General features: G+C 38.5%; 1 protein-coding gene across 1 annotated transcript in view; it reads left to right on the forward strand.

Moving 5' to 3' along the window:
- Positions 1 to 17,053, forward strand: part of STARD9 (StAR related lipid transfer domain containing 9) — a 113,074-nt gene that overhangs the window by 74,664 nt on the left and 21,357 nt on the right. Inside the window, exons 19-23 of the mRNA XM_037393598.1 lie at positions 258 to 340; positions 1,374 to 1,477; positions 3,732 to 3,779; positions 11,573 to 11,763; positions 16,106 to 16,589. Of these exons, the coding sequence (XP_037249495.1) occupies positions 258 to 340; positions 1,374 to 1,477; positions 3,732 to 3,779; positions 11,573 to 11,763; positions 16,106 to 16,589 (910 nt within the window). The remainder of the gene's footprint in view (positions 1 to 257; positions 341 to 1,373; positions 1,478 to 3,731; positions 3,780 to 11,572; positions 11,764 to 16,105; positions 16,590 to 17,053) is intronic.

A 17,053-nucleotide genomic window follows, 5' to 3' on the forward strand; every position in this document is an offset into this window, starting at 1 on the left:
AGATCTCCAAGATTAGTTTGCTGTCATTATAGAATGATAACTCTGCTGTTCCATAGTGGCAAATTTTAAAAATAGTTCCCTGTTCTGTGATAGTCAGAAAGCTGTTGGTCAAAACAATATTATTTTTTTTTAAATGTACTATTCTGTAGTAGTTTGTATATACAGAAGTCTGTATTCTGGAGTTAAGAAACTGCTAATGTTCTAGGGACCAGCTTTGATGAATTATGTCTCTGTAGGTTTCTGATTTTTTTTCACAGGGGCGCTTGTTGTCCTTGGCAAGTCTCACAAGTTTAGATTCAATCACCCAGCAGAAGCTGCTATCTTAAGACAAAGAAGATTGGTAAGTTCTAAAACTGTATTTTTCTCTCCTAATTCTTCATTGATTTTCCTAATTATTCTCCCTCTTAAAGGCAAGCCCGATATAGGTAATATTTCTTCTCATCTTCGTATTTACTTGCTTCGTTTCCTCCATCTAATGGTCTGTAATGACACTAAACCTTTTGTAGGAGGACACTAGCGCTTCTTTCAGATGTGCTTAGCTAAAGATGATGCAGATCTCTTAAATAATTTAGTGCTTCCTATTTCTAGTCATGACTGTAGTAGGATTGAAACAGAAAGGCAGAATGCTGCAGTGAAAACACCAGTTAAGAATCTTTCCACATTTAATAATTTTTCGAATTACCTTCTTTCTCTGTAATTTCACTGTCCTGAATGAGGTCTACCAGAAGAAATGGAAAATTTATAGGATTAATTGCTTCAGTATTGTTGACTCTTAAAACATGTAATTGTTACATACATCAGAATTAGATAAAATATTTTTTGGTATGTTAATCCCAGGAACTAACTACTGCAAGATATTATTTGGTCAGCTAGTTCAATAATGTTTCCAAAAAATCGGGTAATTCTTAAAATGACTGGCATATATAACTAAAAAACCTAATTTAAAGAACATATATTTTCTGCTTTAGGACATAATCATATTACCGACTGATATTGGCAAGAATCTACCTTTTAAAATGGATTTTCATATAGTAACATTTTATACTTTCTGCTCCATTGTCCTTTTGTACTCACCTCTGTAGTTGAGATAAGGGGCTTAACTTCCATTTGTTTTCATTCTTAATTTCTTGATTAATGAAACATGCAGCACATTAAAACAGAGCTACAAGAAGAGGTGTATGCAGTAACAAATACTTAGCAGTTTTGCAAAGCATCAAAGGCTAAGCACAAGTGTAAGTGAGATTATAAATTCACATGGAGGTATTGTGCAGAATGGCACACAGTAGTTAGCAACGGTGGTATTTTAATAACTTGGAAGTTCCTGGGTTGCTGTGATATTTTTTCTTCCTGTTCTTACATTGTGTGCTTTGTAGGTTAATGAAACCCGACGCATTCTGAGTTGTGGAGCATTGGACTGGCTCAACCTGGATGGAAGTTGCACCCATTCTCCTCACTACATCCTTCCGTCTCTTGACAAGTAAGTTTAAAACTAACAAACAAATTTTCATCTGGGATGATGTCTGAAACCAGGACTTGGTTCAGACAAAACTAACTTGTATATAGATTAGGTCCCATCGTGTTTTCAAGTGATCAGATAGAAGTGTACAAGAAAATGTTGGCCAACTGACTAATACAGTGTGTTACAATATCCAGACAACAAACCTGAAAAATTATTTACTGATGCACAATGAATATTGATGCACAATCAAGAAAACGCCTCAGATGAGACTGTCCGACAGCCTTAATTCAGTTTACTTGCACATCTGCATTATAGCAGTTTTGATTTATAAGCTAATCTGTAATTTTTACAATATTCTTACTTCAGTGCATAGAATGGATTTCTCTAGATACGATTTAGGCAAGGTAATTATTACCAGTTCGGTATCCCTGCTAATTTGTTGTGGAAATCAGAAGGCTGGTTTGTTCATAAGTTCCCTTCATTTCAAGCTGTCATTGAGCCCTTCATCTCGGAAGGCCGTTGTGATTCTCTCCTTTTTTAAAACTGAGCAGTAAATAAGGCATAGAATGCTTCTGAAATGTTGAAGAGCTACTCATACTCACAGTGTCTAGTGTATGCTTTTCATGGCAGAGCCTTTCTGAAAGGGAAAGGATTGGTGTGATTAAGACAGTGATTAATATGTATCAGAAAAATGAATTAAGATATCATATAACATATAATTTCATAACACTGGAAGAAGAACATCACAGATTTAAATGTAAATGGGTTTTTTCTCTCAGCATGGTACATTCAATTGATCTGTTAAAGGCAAGAAACAACCATCTTCTCATTCATATCTGTTGATAGTTCTGCTTCTTGCTAGATTGTTTTTGGTGTGGTAACATACTGGGAAACTTTTATCTCTTTCTAAAGGATGTTTTGGTTTTCATCTTGTTTTTAGGAGTATAAAATGTTATCTCTGTTTTGAAAATCTCTTCATACATCTAGTCAAGGGGCTTGCTTTCTACCTTGGATAGTGTGTTTCTCTGTGTTCTCTTTAATGTATCTAATCCTCATTTGCATTTCATTTGCTGCAGTGATACCTTTCTATACAAAATGGTATTTCATTTTATTTCTTTACTGAGGTACATTTTGAACATCACTGCTTTTTAAAATTTTTACAAAGAAAATAAGAATTTTAAAACAAGGATTTGTGTCATGATCGCCAAAAGTAGATACTAAGTTGTTCTTTACATGATTATAAACATCAGAGGTGGAGCTTTTGTCACAGAAATTTGTTTGATTGTCCTAGAAAACATGCTGAAATTCCAAGGCATTGTGAACAGTTTAGCACAGAATTGCACTTGGTATTCCCCTTTTTAACCTGACAAAACTGCAAAACATTTCTGATTTCATTGTTTTCAGCCCATGTTTAGATAGCAGATTTGTTTGTGTTGATCATTTCTTTTAATCACTTGGATAGGACTATACATACAGCATTACTTAATATTACCCTTATACTTACCTAGAGTGTTTTAAGTGGCTACTTCAGTGAAAATGAAAAGCATTATGCTATTGCGTTTCCATGATTTTTATGAATGTCCGTCATCTTACAGGAATAAGCTAATAACTATGCCTAATATTAGTTATCTTTCACCCTACTTAATCCGGTGGTCTTTTTTTTCCTCTTGAATAGATTTTGGGCAAAGGTAAACTGAATTGATCCACTCAGCCTTCCTTTACAGTAACCAGTAAGGCTGTGTTTCTGTCCAGACAAGTAGTTTTGCTCATGGAGGGAGTTATGATTGAGACATCTATCCTAAGATCTATAATATGAGAATAAACCAAGACATATTGGTCTCTCAAATGTCCAGCTTTTGTGAAGAAAAGTCATTGTCAAGTACTACAAGGTGTGTCTGAGGTACTTTGCAAACAGCAATACAGGACTAAGTGAATGACAGGGAGTGCTTGTTTGCTTATCAGCAGGAAGTTCACCTAGTGCAGGATCTTGTCTGTCAGAAAGAGATGCTTAGAGGAAAATATAAGAACAGGACAAACTGTGTCCGGGTGTCTCTGTGTGTTCATGTCTGTCCCTCTTTCTTCCCCCTTTCACTTGATAGATCTCACAAGAACTCATATTTCTTGATGTTCTCCCAGATGCTAACAGTCTGCATCTTGGAGTCTCCCTCTACTGAAAAATACACTAACCCCTCTGTGTGTAATAGACTTCAGTGGCATCTATTTTTGCCTTCTTTTTGAACATCTTTATGATTTGCTGTTTTTATTTTTACAGTCAAAAATGTAGAAACTGTAAAGAAAACAAATATTCTTCTGAACTAAGGTAAGAATATTGATATGTCTAAGGCATGCTGAACTTTTTGGCCCCTCTAGCTTTGTCTTGTGTGCTACACTGATTTCCTCCAGAAAAGATGCAAACTAGGCTTCAAGCTTTAATTTGATTTTATGATATTGAAACAAGAATCTGTACATGCAGCTGAGCTACAGGCAACCATGTTCATTCTTCATACTCAATCTTGTGCAAATGGCACCTTTTTCGCATGTGTAATCTGACTAGAGTGGGGTTTATGCTGAAGATGCCACCAATTTACAATATGTAAGAAGCCTAAAATATGTTAAATTTTATGTCAGTAGTAGGCACTATGAATACTCTAGTACATTGAAAATTCCTTGGACAAATTATGTTCTCTTCTGGTGAGAAGAAAACAGCTTTATGGAAGTGTCCAAAAAAGAAGCCCTAGCACTGAACATGGTTCATTCACGCAAAGAAGCACAGCAGCTGCTCACAAAAATAATTCAGAAATTGTTGGTCATCCATGGGTTTAAGTACTTTTTAATCAAGAACTGACGGTACTTTGCTTTCTTCTGGATTTTTTATTTCATAACATATAAACATATATATCATGGTAATGATTACTTATAGTCTTATCTCTCGTGCTGTCAGTATGATGACTAATTTTTCTCATCTGCTTTTCATGGGTTGAATTACTGGTTCAGCCTCTAATTGTATGTTTAAATGTTTTGACAAATGAGAGGAAAAACAAATTTCTACCATTGCAACTAAATATTAAAACTTTAGGCATGAAACTTTCCTTGAAAAGGGGTGTGATCCATTGTACTCTTACTTGGCGGCTCGCTTATACACCCTATGCAGAAGAGCCCCAGCACTTCAAACTTCTGACGTTTGTTGTCAGCCAGCAAACATGCAAAAGGCTTGTGACTGGTGTTGGTTTTCATATGATAGCACCACCACAAATAAGTAGGTAATTAAGCTGTTGCTCCTGCCATTGCCTTTATACCATACTGCATATAAATATAAACATGATATTGTTCTCTTAGTTCCATTAGAGTCCAGTGATACAACACTGGACTCTAATAATTAAATTTAGCTGCTTTAATTATAATTATATAATTATAATTATTAATTATAATAAAATAATTAATTTTAGCTGCTTGGAACATGTTTAAGCTGTCTTTCCTTAAAAATACCAACATTATTAAACTGAGAAAAGAAGTATCTTATAAGTATGTGCGAAATTCTACTGAACTGGAAGGGAAACAGAGCCCATAGATATGGCATCTGATGCTGGAGAACACAACACAATTATTATTCTAATGTGGTATAGTTAATGTGTTTAATATTTATAAAAATAATACTGAGTTCTTCCTAACAGCTTTCATTTGAGAATTTCAAAGTGCTTTACAAATGCAAGTTAAAGAAATCTTTTGTATCTCTTAAAAGATCCCTCAAAATTTTATTTCACAAAGAAATGCAGTGTGGCAATTACAGCAACTCTACAACTTACAGCAGAATCACATATAATGCGTTAGCAGGGGAACTAACTGATTCTATATATGACTAGAATTGTAAGAGGAAAATCTGTAGTAGATCGTAGTTCCAGCTGAACTGGAATTTAGCAAGGCAGTGGTGACCTTTACTGGAGTGTGTGGCTACATCTTGCGCTTGCGACTCCTTGCCAAAAAGAGGTGTGTTTTAGAAGTGTATTTAAAGGGTTGCCTAAAGTAAGTTGTTGCCTTACTGTTGTTTTGGGAGCTTGGGCAAATAAAATCATGAGGGTTTGCATAGAAAGACTGAACACCTGCCCCCCCCCCCAAAAAAAAAAAAAAAAAAAAGCTCAGATGTGCTTTTCCTGTGAGCAAACCAGCTAATCAGAAATCCAAACGATACTTCTGATGGTAATTTCTCTGAAGGGCATTACTCTCTGTATACATTTCCAGAGGTCCCTTATTTCTAAAGGTTTCTGACTCTGCTGGCTGTTTTGACTGATTTTTGGTTGTGTCCCCCAGCTTTTGCTTTGAATCGTGCAAGTGGCATTGCTTCAGGAGGCTGGAAAAGATGATAATACAAGGTCTTTGTATCTCCCTCATCGCTCTTCCCTTTGCTTTAGGGAGGAGAAGGGAGAGGTTTGGGCCTCTGTGCTAGGCAGGAGCGGATGTATGATCCTGTGCAGCTGCGTGGTGCCTGCTGCTGTGTGATGCTGTGAGGCCCTGTGAGAAGGGCCCTGGAGTGGACATGGGTGGAGGGGGAGGGTGAAGTGGGGGTGGATGTATATCAGTGGATAGGCTTGTAACCTTGTCTTGTGATTGCTTTCAGTGCTGGGATTTGCAAGGGTGTAAAAATGCCTTGCCAACATCTTTTTTTTCTGCTTTATTATTAACTCTTCTTCCCCTGGAAAAAATAATCTGTGAAAGAAAAATGGGGCTTGAACACTAGGAAGACCGAAGAATGGGGATGCTAACTTGACTGATGTTTTCTTTGGGAAAACTGGCAAATTCCAGCTTTTAGCAACAGTGGTTATTTTCACTTGAGTTTCTGTCTGAGCCTTAAGATTTTGTTGCAGCCTCACCACAGAGCTATTGCTGCCATAGTTACTGAAAACTGCATTATGCTGTAGCAGCCGCCAGCGTCTGCATCAGCAGTAGAAGTGTTTGGGGAAGAGGGGAGGAGAATTGCACAATACAATCCTGGAGAGCTGACAACAGAACAGGCTGGAAAAAATGTGGCTTTACAGATGGTTCATTTAGCATGCGTCATGAAAACTTTGTTTTTCCATCTCATTTTTCTCTCCACAATCGGACAGCATCGGAATAATATGAAAATTTTCTCATTAATTTGTGATTACCTTTAATTTAAGGTTGGTGTCTTTCTGTTTTAATTTTATTTGCTGGTTTAAAATGTTTGCTTGGAGGAGGGGTAACTGTTGACACTTTTTGCTGCATTTAGTACACCTAAAAATCTGCATGCTTTTATGAAATCCTGTGCTGGGTTGCTTTTTTTTTTTTTTCTTTTTTTTTTAATATGCTGTGTGCCAGAGTATGCTGGTCCCATGAAACCAAGATTTTATGTATGTCTTGATACCTGTGAAGTGAAGATGTTTGTCTTCTGTTTGTCCTGAGGTTATATTATTTCCTGCTAAAACTATACCACGTATAGATTGCTTGTGTAGGCAGGCAGCAATACAAGCCATGGCAGAAATTCATCTATGCTTGATTCCTGTTTCTCGTAGTATTCCTATATTTGCAGTATATCTAATTTGTTTTAGGTGAAAAGAATTTAGCCATTTTCTGTCATAGGTAGATGAGACCACTCAATTCTATGTTAACTGGATTGATATTTGCTTTTAGTTTAACCATTCAGAAATGTGATACACAAACTGATTGGTCTTTAAATTGTCTGTTAGGTGATTTAGCTATGAAGTGTGTGGAAATCTGTTATTTTCTTTCTGGGCCGTTGTCACCTCATTTGTTTGTTGTGTGATTTCCAGAAACCATCAAGAGTGTGCTGACATGACAAAGCATGTTCAAAGGTAGAAGGGGAGCATTCTTACTTCATGTTCTTGGTTTCAGCAGTTTCTGTGAGGGACAGATCTGTATCCCATACCAGCCAGTCATGTTGCTCTCACAGTCAGTAGTCTCACAGCCAGAGGAAAAACATCTTCTGGCATACCTGTATTATATAAGTGGGTATGGTGAATTTTCATTATCTTTTTGTTCCACTTAGACATCTTTTTATGAAATTGCTTCTTAAAGAGGGTTTTCTAATGTTCTGTCTCTGTATTCAGACCTGTCTTTACTGTCCTGCTTGGTTTTTGGTTTGAACTCTTAAAAATTAGAAGATGAAGAGAGTCACTGAAATAGTAGCAGAACTGCAATTTGTATATATACCTTCAGCAACAGTATTTTATTACAGAATCTGTAACTTTAGTGAGAATTGTACCAACCAGCTACATCACCAGAACAAAAGCAGTAATAATACTGTAGCGCTTATTGTGTGTGGGTTTTTTTCCAAGGTTTAAAGTATGGGTATGTCTCTGTACTATGCCTTTTTGGGGTGTAGTCATAGTATGGAGCTGTGATTAGTAACAGCAGTTTGGCCTGCATCGTATTCTGCTCTGTGTGCAAACACACGTGCCTGTTGGAAAGGATCTTACAGTTTTGTGGTAGTTCAGCAAAAAGCCATTACCACACACATGAGGGAATATGCTAATGCTGCTGAGAATAGCAAACAACATACTTCTGTGTGCATTGTTTGCATTGCTTATTCTCTGATACTTTGGAGGGATGTGGGGTGCCGTTTCAGCACTGTTGGGAAGTATGGGAAGAGCTTGTGACCCTCTCCCAGCTGTAAACAGATGTTACCTAACCACCTCAGTGAGCATTGTGAGGTCTTTGGATTGAAATGCGACACTGAGTTGTTTTATATACTTAAATGTTCTGGGTTTCAATTTGTAATCAGTTTGAACTGTGATAGGTTGATTTTATGAAAAGGATGGCTTAGAACTAAAAGTCATGGTTAGGAAGAATATGAGACATTTTGTAAGAGGAATTTTTTTTTTAATCTTCTAGTAAACAGTTGCAGAACAAGAATTCTATTGTTTTAATATCACACTCCCTTTTTCAGCCCTATTGGCAATGATTTACTCCATTTTTCTCAATCTCATACAGAATGGTGCTAATAGTGTTAAATGAATAGAAATCTGAGCATTGATACTTGACTTTCTGAGATTTGACAATGTTAACGGATCCTTGTCACTCCTTTTGGATAAATGTACTTTGCTTCTCTCACATATGTCTCACATTGACTTGCCCAAGGTCACAGAATTGTCCAATAACAAATTTAGACTGACGTTTTTCAACTTTCGTACCACCGTAGGAATCAGAGCTTTTATGTGTCTGTTAGGAAAACAGGTTAAAGACTACCCCATCAGCAGAGTACATGCAGAGACTTAACATTTACAATTGCTCTTAAGGTTTATTGGTTTTGACATACCAGCAAGAAGAGGCTTCAGCGGACATCAGGGCTGTTAGGTGTAGTGCATAGGCAGCCAGAGGCAGTCTGCGCTCTGAAGATCTTGCAGTCTAAGTACATGAAGGCACAGAGGTGACATAATTACTCCAAAATCAGAGAGGTTTTGTCTCAGATTAGTACTTTAATCTCCACATTATTTGGCTGCTCCATTACATTTCCCTTTGAAAATATGGAAGGTAATCTGGATGCCATATTCAGGGAAAGCCTCCCTCAGAGTTATCATTAAAACCACAGGAGCTTTTCCTAAACAAGATGCTTCAGTTTTAATACTATGTTTGAAAAGTGATTCTTCTTCAGTTGACCAATCTAGCTTTAACCTTCGAGTTTGTCCCTTAGTGGTTGGTGGCATTACAAATACCTGAACAGCTGGAGATTTGTGATGGCCATACGAGTGTTTCAGTGCTGCAGTCAAGTGTCAATTCAAACCTCTTTCAGCTGAATGAGAAATGAGGCATCCCACTCCTATTTCCTGGGGATCAGCTAAAGTGTATCCAAGAGGAAAAAATTACAAATCACAGATTGTTGGCATCTTTGTAGTCGAGCCAAGGACAAATGGATCTTGGAGTTGCCTATTCTCACAATTTGTTCCTGTGGGTCCCAAACAGACACAAACCATTCAGCAGATGACAGTAACAAAGTTTGTACTCTAAATATTTGCACTGTGCCAGACAACTGAACAGATGATGTTTCTTTTCAGTTGTTCTCACCAGCATTACATTTATGTAAACATTAAAAACAAACTGAATTCTGTTTTCCTCAGGTGAGCGAGAGTCACATTAAAATTGTAAATTATTGAGAATCTTAAGGCTTTTATGTAGTGAAGCTTTCCCACTGCTTAATAAAGTTGTAAAGGTATTCCAGAAGATTTGTAGACTTTGGCTGCTTGTTTCATCTATTTTGTCTGCTAATCTAGCACACAAAATCAAAGTAGTTGCTGTAGAAATGGTTGCTTTGAACACATACTTATAATTCTAAATAAAGATGTTAAAGTAATTCTTATGTATCAAAGGTCAAATGCTCTTTTCATATAGGTGACCTTGTGTTGCAAATGATTTTGCGAACAACATGATGTTTCCAAAGCATTTCCTTTGAAATTATATTTTTGTTTTCTTTTGATCTTCAGGGACTTTTTACAGTTTTGATACCTTTGCTCTTTAAAAATATAATAATAATAAAATATAATAATAATAAAAATATAATAAATACCTAATTATAATAAATAATTTAATAAGTTCCTGAGGTTTCATATAATAATGTGTTTAGAAACAAAACAACAGGCAAAGATCATATATCACCTTTATATACGATACAACTTCAACATCAAGAATTTCTCATGATAATGTGTGAACAGGTAGAATATATATTCCTTTTAGAAGGTTAAAGTATTTTGAATATTATCATGGATCATGCTAAGAATAGATACTATTTTGTTACTGTGTCTGTGTGTGCATGTAAAATTTTGGCACACAGTCAGGAGCCAAACATCTTGGAAGGGACTGCAAGGCAGTTTTTCACAGTTTATAGTCACTTTTCTGATCACAGTTCTGCTCCGGATACAGGCACAGTAACCTAACAGAGTTGTTGCATCCAACAGAGAATTGCGTGATCAAGTTCTTTCCTTGGTACTGCCAGAGACCCAGTGTAACCTCAGCAATGCCTGTAACCCTTTCTAGCTTGGAGATTTTTGATCTGAAAACAGAGCAGAATGTTATTTCTGTAAGGCACTGTGAAGTACTTAGATGACAAAAATCCTGTGTAGTGGTTGTAAAGTTTTGTAACACATAAAAATAGAACCATAGAATCATTTAGGTTGGAAAAGGCCTCGGAGATCACCAAGTCCAACCATTAACCCAGGACTGCCAAGTCCATCCCTAAACCATGACCCTAAGCACCACATCTATGCATTTTTTAAACACCTCCAGGAATGGTGATTCCACCACCTCCCTGGGCAGCCTGTTCCAATGCTTGGCCACCCTTTCAGTGAAGAAATATCCAATCTAAATATCCAATCTAAACCTCCCCTGGTGCAACTTGAGGCTGTTTCCGCTTGTCCTGTCACCAGTTATCTGGGAAAAGAGACCTGCCCCCACCTGCCCAGGCGCCAGCTGGGTGTAACTCCATCCACCACCACTCCTTGGGCCCGGCCGTCCAGCAGCTTTTAACCCAGCGCAGAGTGCACTCGCCCAAGCCGTGAGCAGCCAGTGCCTCCAGAGAAAGCTGTGGGAGATGGTGCCAAAGGCTTTACTAAGGTCCAGGTAGACAACACCCACAGCCTTTCCTCCATCCACTGGGCAGGTCATCTTGTCACAGAAGGAGATCAGGTTCATCAGGCAGGACCTGCCTTTCCTAAACCCACGCTGGCTGGGCCTGACCCCCTGGTTGTCCTGCATGTGCCGTGTGATGGTGCTCAAGATGATCTGCTCCATAACCTTCCCTGGCACCAAGGAATACCTCCTCCCCAGTTTTGTTTTTGGAAGATGTACAGCAAAATGAAAAGTGATAATATTTTTTAAATTCTTTTGGCTGTTATCTTTCTTGTGATGAAATTTTCTGCTGCACGATAAGAGCTTTTATGTTTCCTGGGATTTATGATACTCACAGGATTGTAGCCTGCTGTGACGTGCATGTACACAGCTATTTTACCATCATGAGGTTTTGTTACAATGCACCTTTGTTGAACAAAACATCTTCAATATTGTCTGTCTTTCTTTAGTAAGTTGACTTGTTTTATTAGAAATGTTTGGTATTTGTTTCTGGTTTAAATTCACTGTCAACATTTCTAACAGCAGAGAAATAGATGCTGTGCATGAAGAGTACAAGCAGAAACTAAGAGACCAGGAAGCTTTCCACAGAAAACAAATTCAGCGGCAGCAGCTCTATGTTGAGGATTTAAAGCAGCAGATCCTGAGAGGACAGATCAAAGCAGAGCAGGAACTTGAAAATGACCAAACACTAATCAACCAGCAGATCCAAGAAAGTGGGTACTTGCCTCTTCCCCTCTCTCACTTCCCTTCCATTGCTGCATTCTTTCATCATCTTGATGTTTTTGTCCTAGTTATGCTTTATATTACGGGTGAAACTTTTATTACAGCTTACTACTAGTTTTCTCTTATAATTGCCTTTTGCTTGAGAACAGTTATTAAGCTTTGATTAACAGGACTAAAGGGCCTCCTTTGCAGTGCACCAGCAGCACTGTTTAATTAGCTCTGCAGGTTCACTGCTGGGAGAGATGGCACCAGCACGCCATCTGTGGCCCTGAGCCTCTTGTCTCCCAAGCTGCTGCCCATCCAAGCTCCCTGCAGCTTTGCTCTGCACATACTTGTAGTGCAACTCTGCCATGTTGCAATGTAGACCAAAGCTACTGTTGTGTTTTAAGTTTTTCTTGTGATATACCGGTGCTTCATCCAATGAGTTGTTCTGGGAGACTGAAATTGAGATGACTGTGGTAACTCCTACCATAAGCTTTCAGGGGAAACTGCTCTAACAACAGGATGCGATAGGAACCAAGCAGCACTTCTAAGACAGTGACGTGTGTCAGCTAGGGTACTATCTTTACGCATTTCATTGATGATGTCACCTGTAACAATATAAACCGTTTTCATGTGCTTTCAATGATTTTCACTCATTAGGAAAAATGGAGCCATGACATAAGACAGCAGCTCAAACTGAGTTTTCTGTGGTTGCTATGTGAGTTTTAAACAATCAAAACAAATAAAGCGCACCTGAGAAGTAGGTGGGACACAAAGTTCAGAGCTAAAATCCCAGCCCCAGTTAAGGGAAAGAGAGTTTCACTGGCTTTTATATAGTCAATATGTTACACCACACACCCCTTTTATAGTGTGAAGAAAAATATATGAAGATATTCTGTCATAGAAACTAAAGTGTGACAAATTAATATTAAAAGTAAGATGCCAGTTTTGTTTACCTTATAGATGATTAATTAGTGGTGTTGCATTCTCCACTGCTGAATTTGTTTGAAACCAAAACTGGATTAAAGGAAGAGAGACATTCTTCTGTTCAAACAGGAGTTACTTCTAGGAAGTTCTACAGTGATATGCAAGAGTACTAAAGGCTAGATCAGTGATCATTTTGAAAGGTAAATAGCTATGTCAGAAAGTGGAGCCACAGTCTATTTGAGGAGGTATTTTTTAGTGCCAGTGGCTCCTGGCCCCAGAGGTACTTGCTTTGCATGCTGGCAGACATAATCAGCAAGTTGTCTTGGTGGGGTTGGGCTGCCCCTTAATGAGTTTATAGACTGATTTGGGAACGTTTTAAACCTTGAGATATTTTTGACTACTGAAATTGGGTGGTTATAGTGTTCTCTAGTTTGTCTTCTAATTAACGATTTGATCCAGGTTTCCTGATAAGCAAAATATGCCTATTACAGAGGCACTGCCCCCGCTTGGCAAAACCTGCTATTGGTTCCTGGAAGAAGAAAACTGAATTTTTTGAAACTTGTCAGACCCAAACTTATGCAGTTTGCTGTCTTGTAATTGTACCAGCCACAATGAATTGGTTAAGAGGAAATTGTGGGGATGGAATACAGAAGAAATGGACTTAGGATATCTAGATAATAGAGAGAACTAGGACAGTTCCCAAAAAATGTCTTTATTTCATGACTCTGTAGACTGATTCTCTGCTTCCATCTAGTTCTGCTGGTTTTGCTGTGTTCCCTTTACACTTAGCCAGGCAGGTAGTTCTGGCCAGCCAAATACAATTCTTCACTTGGCAGCCCACCAAAGTTCTTTTTATTTTCTGTGCCTTCTGTGCCTCTCAGCCCCTGACAGAGGCAAGTTTGTGAGCAGAGATTAATTAGCATCTTAGAGCTTGAAGCTCTCTTGCAGGGAAACATCTGCCACATAGTTTGCTTCCTAGAAACATGCTAAAGAGAACCGATGTAGAAATAGATTTGAGAAAAAAATGTTGTATGTGAAAGTTAACAATGTTATTAAGAAAAATTAACAAAAATAATTAATCAAATATATCCCTTTTATCCTTAGGGTAACCATAGAGTTAGAATTCCTACCTCTGTGCACGTGCTATGTGCAGAGCTGCCAACACAAACAGGACAGGAGACTCATTGTGGTAGGGGACACCAATGAAATATGTTTAAAAGATCACCAAGCAAGTGATGCCGACATTGCCTGTGCACTAATGATTTGTTACATCAGGGAAACTTCCACAACCCAAAGTTCCTTTCTTACAGCTCAGCTGTGCAGAGCTGTGGGTAGCCTTCCTTCACCACATCAGACTTAAATACCTCTTAATTCCTAACCCCCTAAATAAGCAAAGAAAGATTGCTTATTCAGTAAAGGACTGCAGATTGAAGGTAAACCCAGCCAAAAAAATGTTGCTTCTAGTAAGACATAAGTGCTTTGCAAAGCTTTGGTCTGTTAAGAAATGCTCTCCTTCTCAAGAAAGCTTGCCTATGATTTTTACATTGCTTTTTCAGCTAAGGATATATTTGTGTTTGCTTTGTGCAGCTGAATATGTATATTTTTATAGCAGCACAAAAATGAATAAACTGCTTTAAGAGAACATGTCCAAGCCATCAGACACGATCTGGCAGTGGAAATCTCAGTAATCCCTTCTTTTGATTGTTACCGTTCATCATAGCTCAGATTGAAGCCAGTGCACTCTGAAAAAGCTCTAGCCACATCCCCGGCATGGTATAAAGTAGTCTTGCACCCAGGGTTTAAAACAAATCCACCTGGTGTTCTGTGTTCTCTACTGCTTCCCCATTGAGTGCAAAGATCAGGTTCTGAACCTTTAGAGAAAACTAAGTGTGTAAGCAGAGGTAACATATTTTATTATCAAATTAAGTTAATTGGTTGGTGAGCATATTTAGCATGTATGAAATATGGGGGACAGTAACAAAAGCAGAAAAGCTAAGTCTTTTTGTGGAGCGGTTATTTTATTAAAAATATGTGTTCACTGGTGGTATGAGCCTGTCTTTTTTGAGTTGTGTTGGCTTTACCTGTGTCCTTGCCGTGAGGGTATTTGATTTATTTCGAGTACATTGCCTGCTAAAGTGCTCATGTACAAGATATGTGGGCTTCTATCAGGCTGTTCTGGCAAGTACTTGTTGGAGCAGCTGTAGTTGCAACAGGTAGTTAATTTGTGGTTGTTGCTTTACCTCAGCTAGGTGCCACACAGGGCTTGTGTTGCTTGGGAAGTTTTCATCTGGTGGGTTTAGAGAGGCTGGCAGAACTGTGCAGCAGGTACCTGTACAGGTGGCTTCCTTGCAGCCTTGTCCTCAACCCACTTTGAAAGCTGCATGCCCATCTGCGGGACTGGCAGCTGCTCCCACAAATGAGGCACGTCCTAGCGGGGGTGTAAAGAGGTCTAGCCTTCAGGCTCACTGAACTTGCCACTGATAAGGGAGAGCATAAAAATTGCCATTTGCTGTACTAAACAAGCTCCCTTAGCATGGCTCTGGACTCCCTCATTTTCTGCATGACTAGGTAAGTGAGAGAAAATCGTTTGCAGGTGGGTTTTGTTGGTTCAGTCAAGAAGGAAAGGATAGAAGGAAAAGGCACAAAGAGAAATGTTCATTTTAGAATCGTTGTAAAACATTCAAATGCTGTGGTGAGAAGTTAGTAACATTTTAAGATTGCACAAGTACTTATTTTTTCACTTGAAATGTGGGAATTTATTAGCCAAAGGCTTATTACCGTGTGCATGAATTTCCATTTGCTGCATTAACACAGAGGCTCTGTTTAGCTCTGTACGACTGCCTTTTCTGGTTCCCTTGTTAACTCTGCTCTCAGTGCACATGCATTAATTCCCGAAGTAACACGTACAAAGTTTAGCATGTGACTTCAGAATAAATAAAGCAGTAGTAGTAGCATATTTCACAGTAAAAAGCTAATTAAGTCATACTTTGCTACTTGTGAATATATACCTATGTCTAAAAAGTGCACAGAATTGAACTCAGGCCTTTTAATGCTTCTGCTGTATTTTAACAATAACATTGAGGTGACATTTGAGTGTATTCTTTGAGAAATTGAAATATGTTCTACTTTTTCCTTACAAACAAGGTCTTATCCACTAGTCTCCTTAGGTGTATCAGCCAAGCTCCTGCTTATCTCTCGCAGTTGTTAGTGAGTCCTTATCGCAATGGAGAGGCTTTCGGTTACCATTAAAGTGCTGCAATGATACATTTCTCTCTGAATGGTTTGTCAAGACTCTGCTCTACACGCATAGAAATTCTGTTCTCAGATGAGCAATCAAGGCTGATTAAATTAAGAAGCAAGATAGTAACAAACAATGTTTTCCCTATGATTTGTACTTTCTTTTAATCATTGTTCTGTTTACAGACCAGCAGTGGCTTATAAATGAAAATAAACGACTGGCTGCCCTTCAGCAACAGCAGAGGGAGTTTGCAGTGCAGACAGAGTCTACACTGTATGCAGAGGCTGAGGCACAGTGTCCCATTGGGCTGGAAATCTGCCCTTCCCTGCTCCAGCAGAACAAGAAGAGACTGGTGCAGTTGGAGCTTTTGCGAAGATACTCCTTAAAAAAGGCAGAAAGAAACATCAGGCGGAAAAAGGTCAAATTCCAACTGGAAAGGATAGTCAAGAAGCAGAAATTACTCGAAGCCAAGCAAAACCTAGAGCAGCTGGAAGCTAGCTGCTGGCTCAATGAAGAGTGTGTGAAACAATCCCAAGTCCTAAACGAAAATACTGCTGTATGGTCCTCTTCAGATGACCAGTTGCAAAAGGGAAGGAAGTTATTTGGTTCGAGTTCCTTGCAGCACAGGCAGCATTCATTCTGTAACCCACATCTGCCCCAGGTACCCAGGTAAGTTAACATCTGCCAATTCTTCTCCACTTTCAAAAGTAATTTAAATTCAAGGTATTTTCAGTGGCCATCCAGAATGCCTTTCAATGTATTGAAACAATCTGAAAACTTGCAATATCAGTGAACTTAAAAAATATGTCACACTGGAGCTGTTTGTCCTTTTTCCTCAGATCTGTACAGCGCATTCCCTGCTTAGCGCTTTGACATGATCTTTCTCACTGTTTTTTACTTTGCTCTCTCAAGTCTTTCGGCACTTTTAACCTCTTTGTGCATGCTTTCCAGAACTGGCTTAACTCTTGTTCTTACCTTGTCCAAACTGTTGGTTAAATACTAATTTCTGCATCGTTTTATCTTGATTAGGGTAAAACTTTTCCTTCAGAATATTTGTGTCATTGGGGTGATTCTGGATTGGACTTCTAAGTTGGCCAGCCTTTCTCTAAGCTAAATAAAGATCTCTATGCTAC

Source organism: Falco rusticolus, chromosome 7 (genome assembly GCF_015220075.1).
Source record: "Falco rusticolus isolate bFalRus1 chromosome 7, bFalRus1.pri, whole genome shotgun sequence".
NCBI lineage: Eukaryota > Metazoa > Chordata > Aves > Falconiformes > Falconidae > Falco > Falco rusticolus.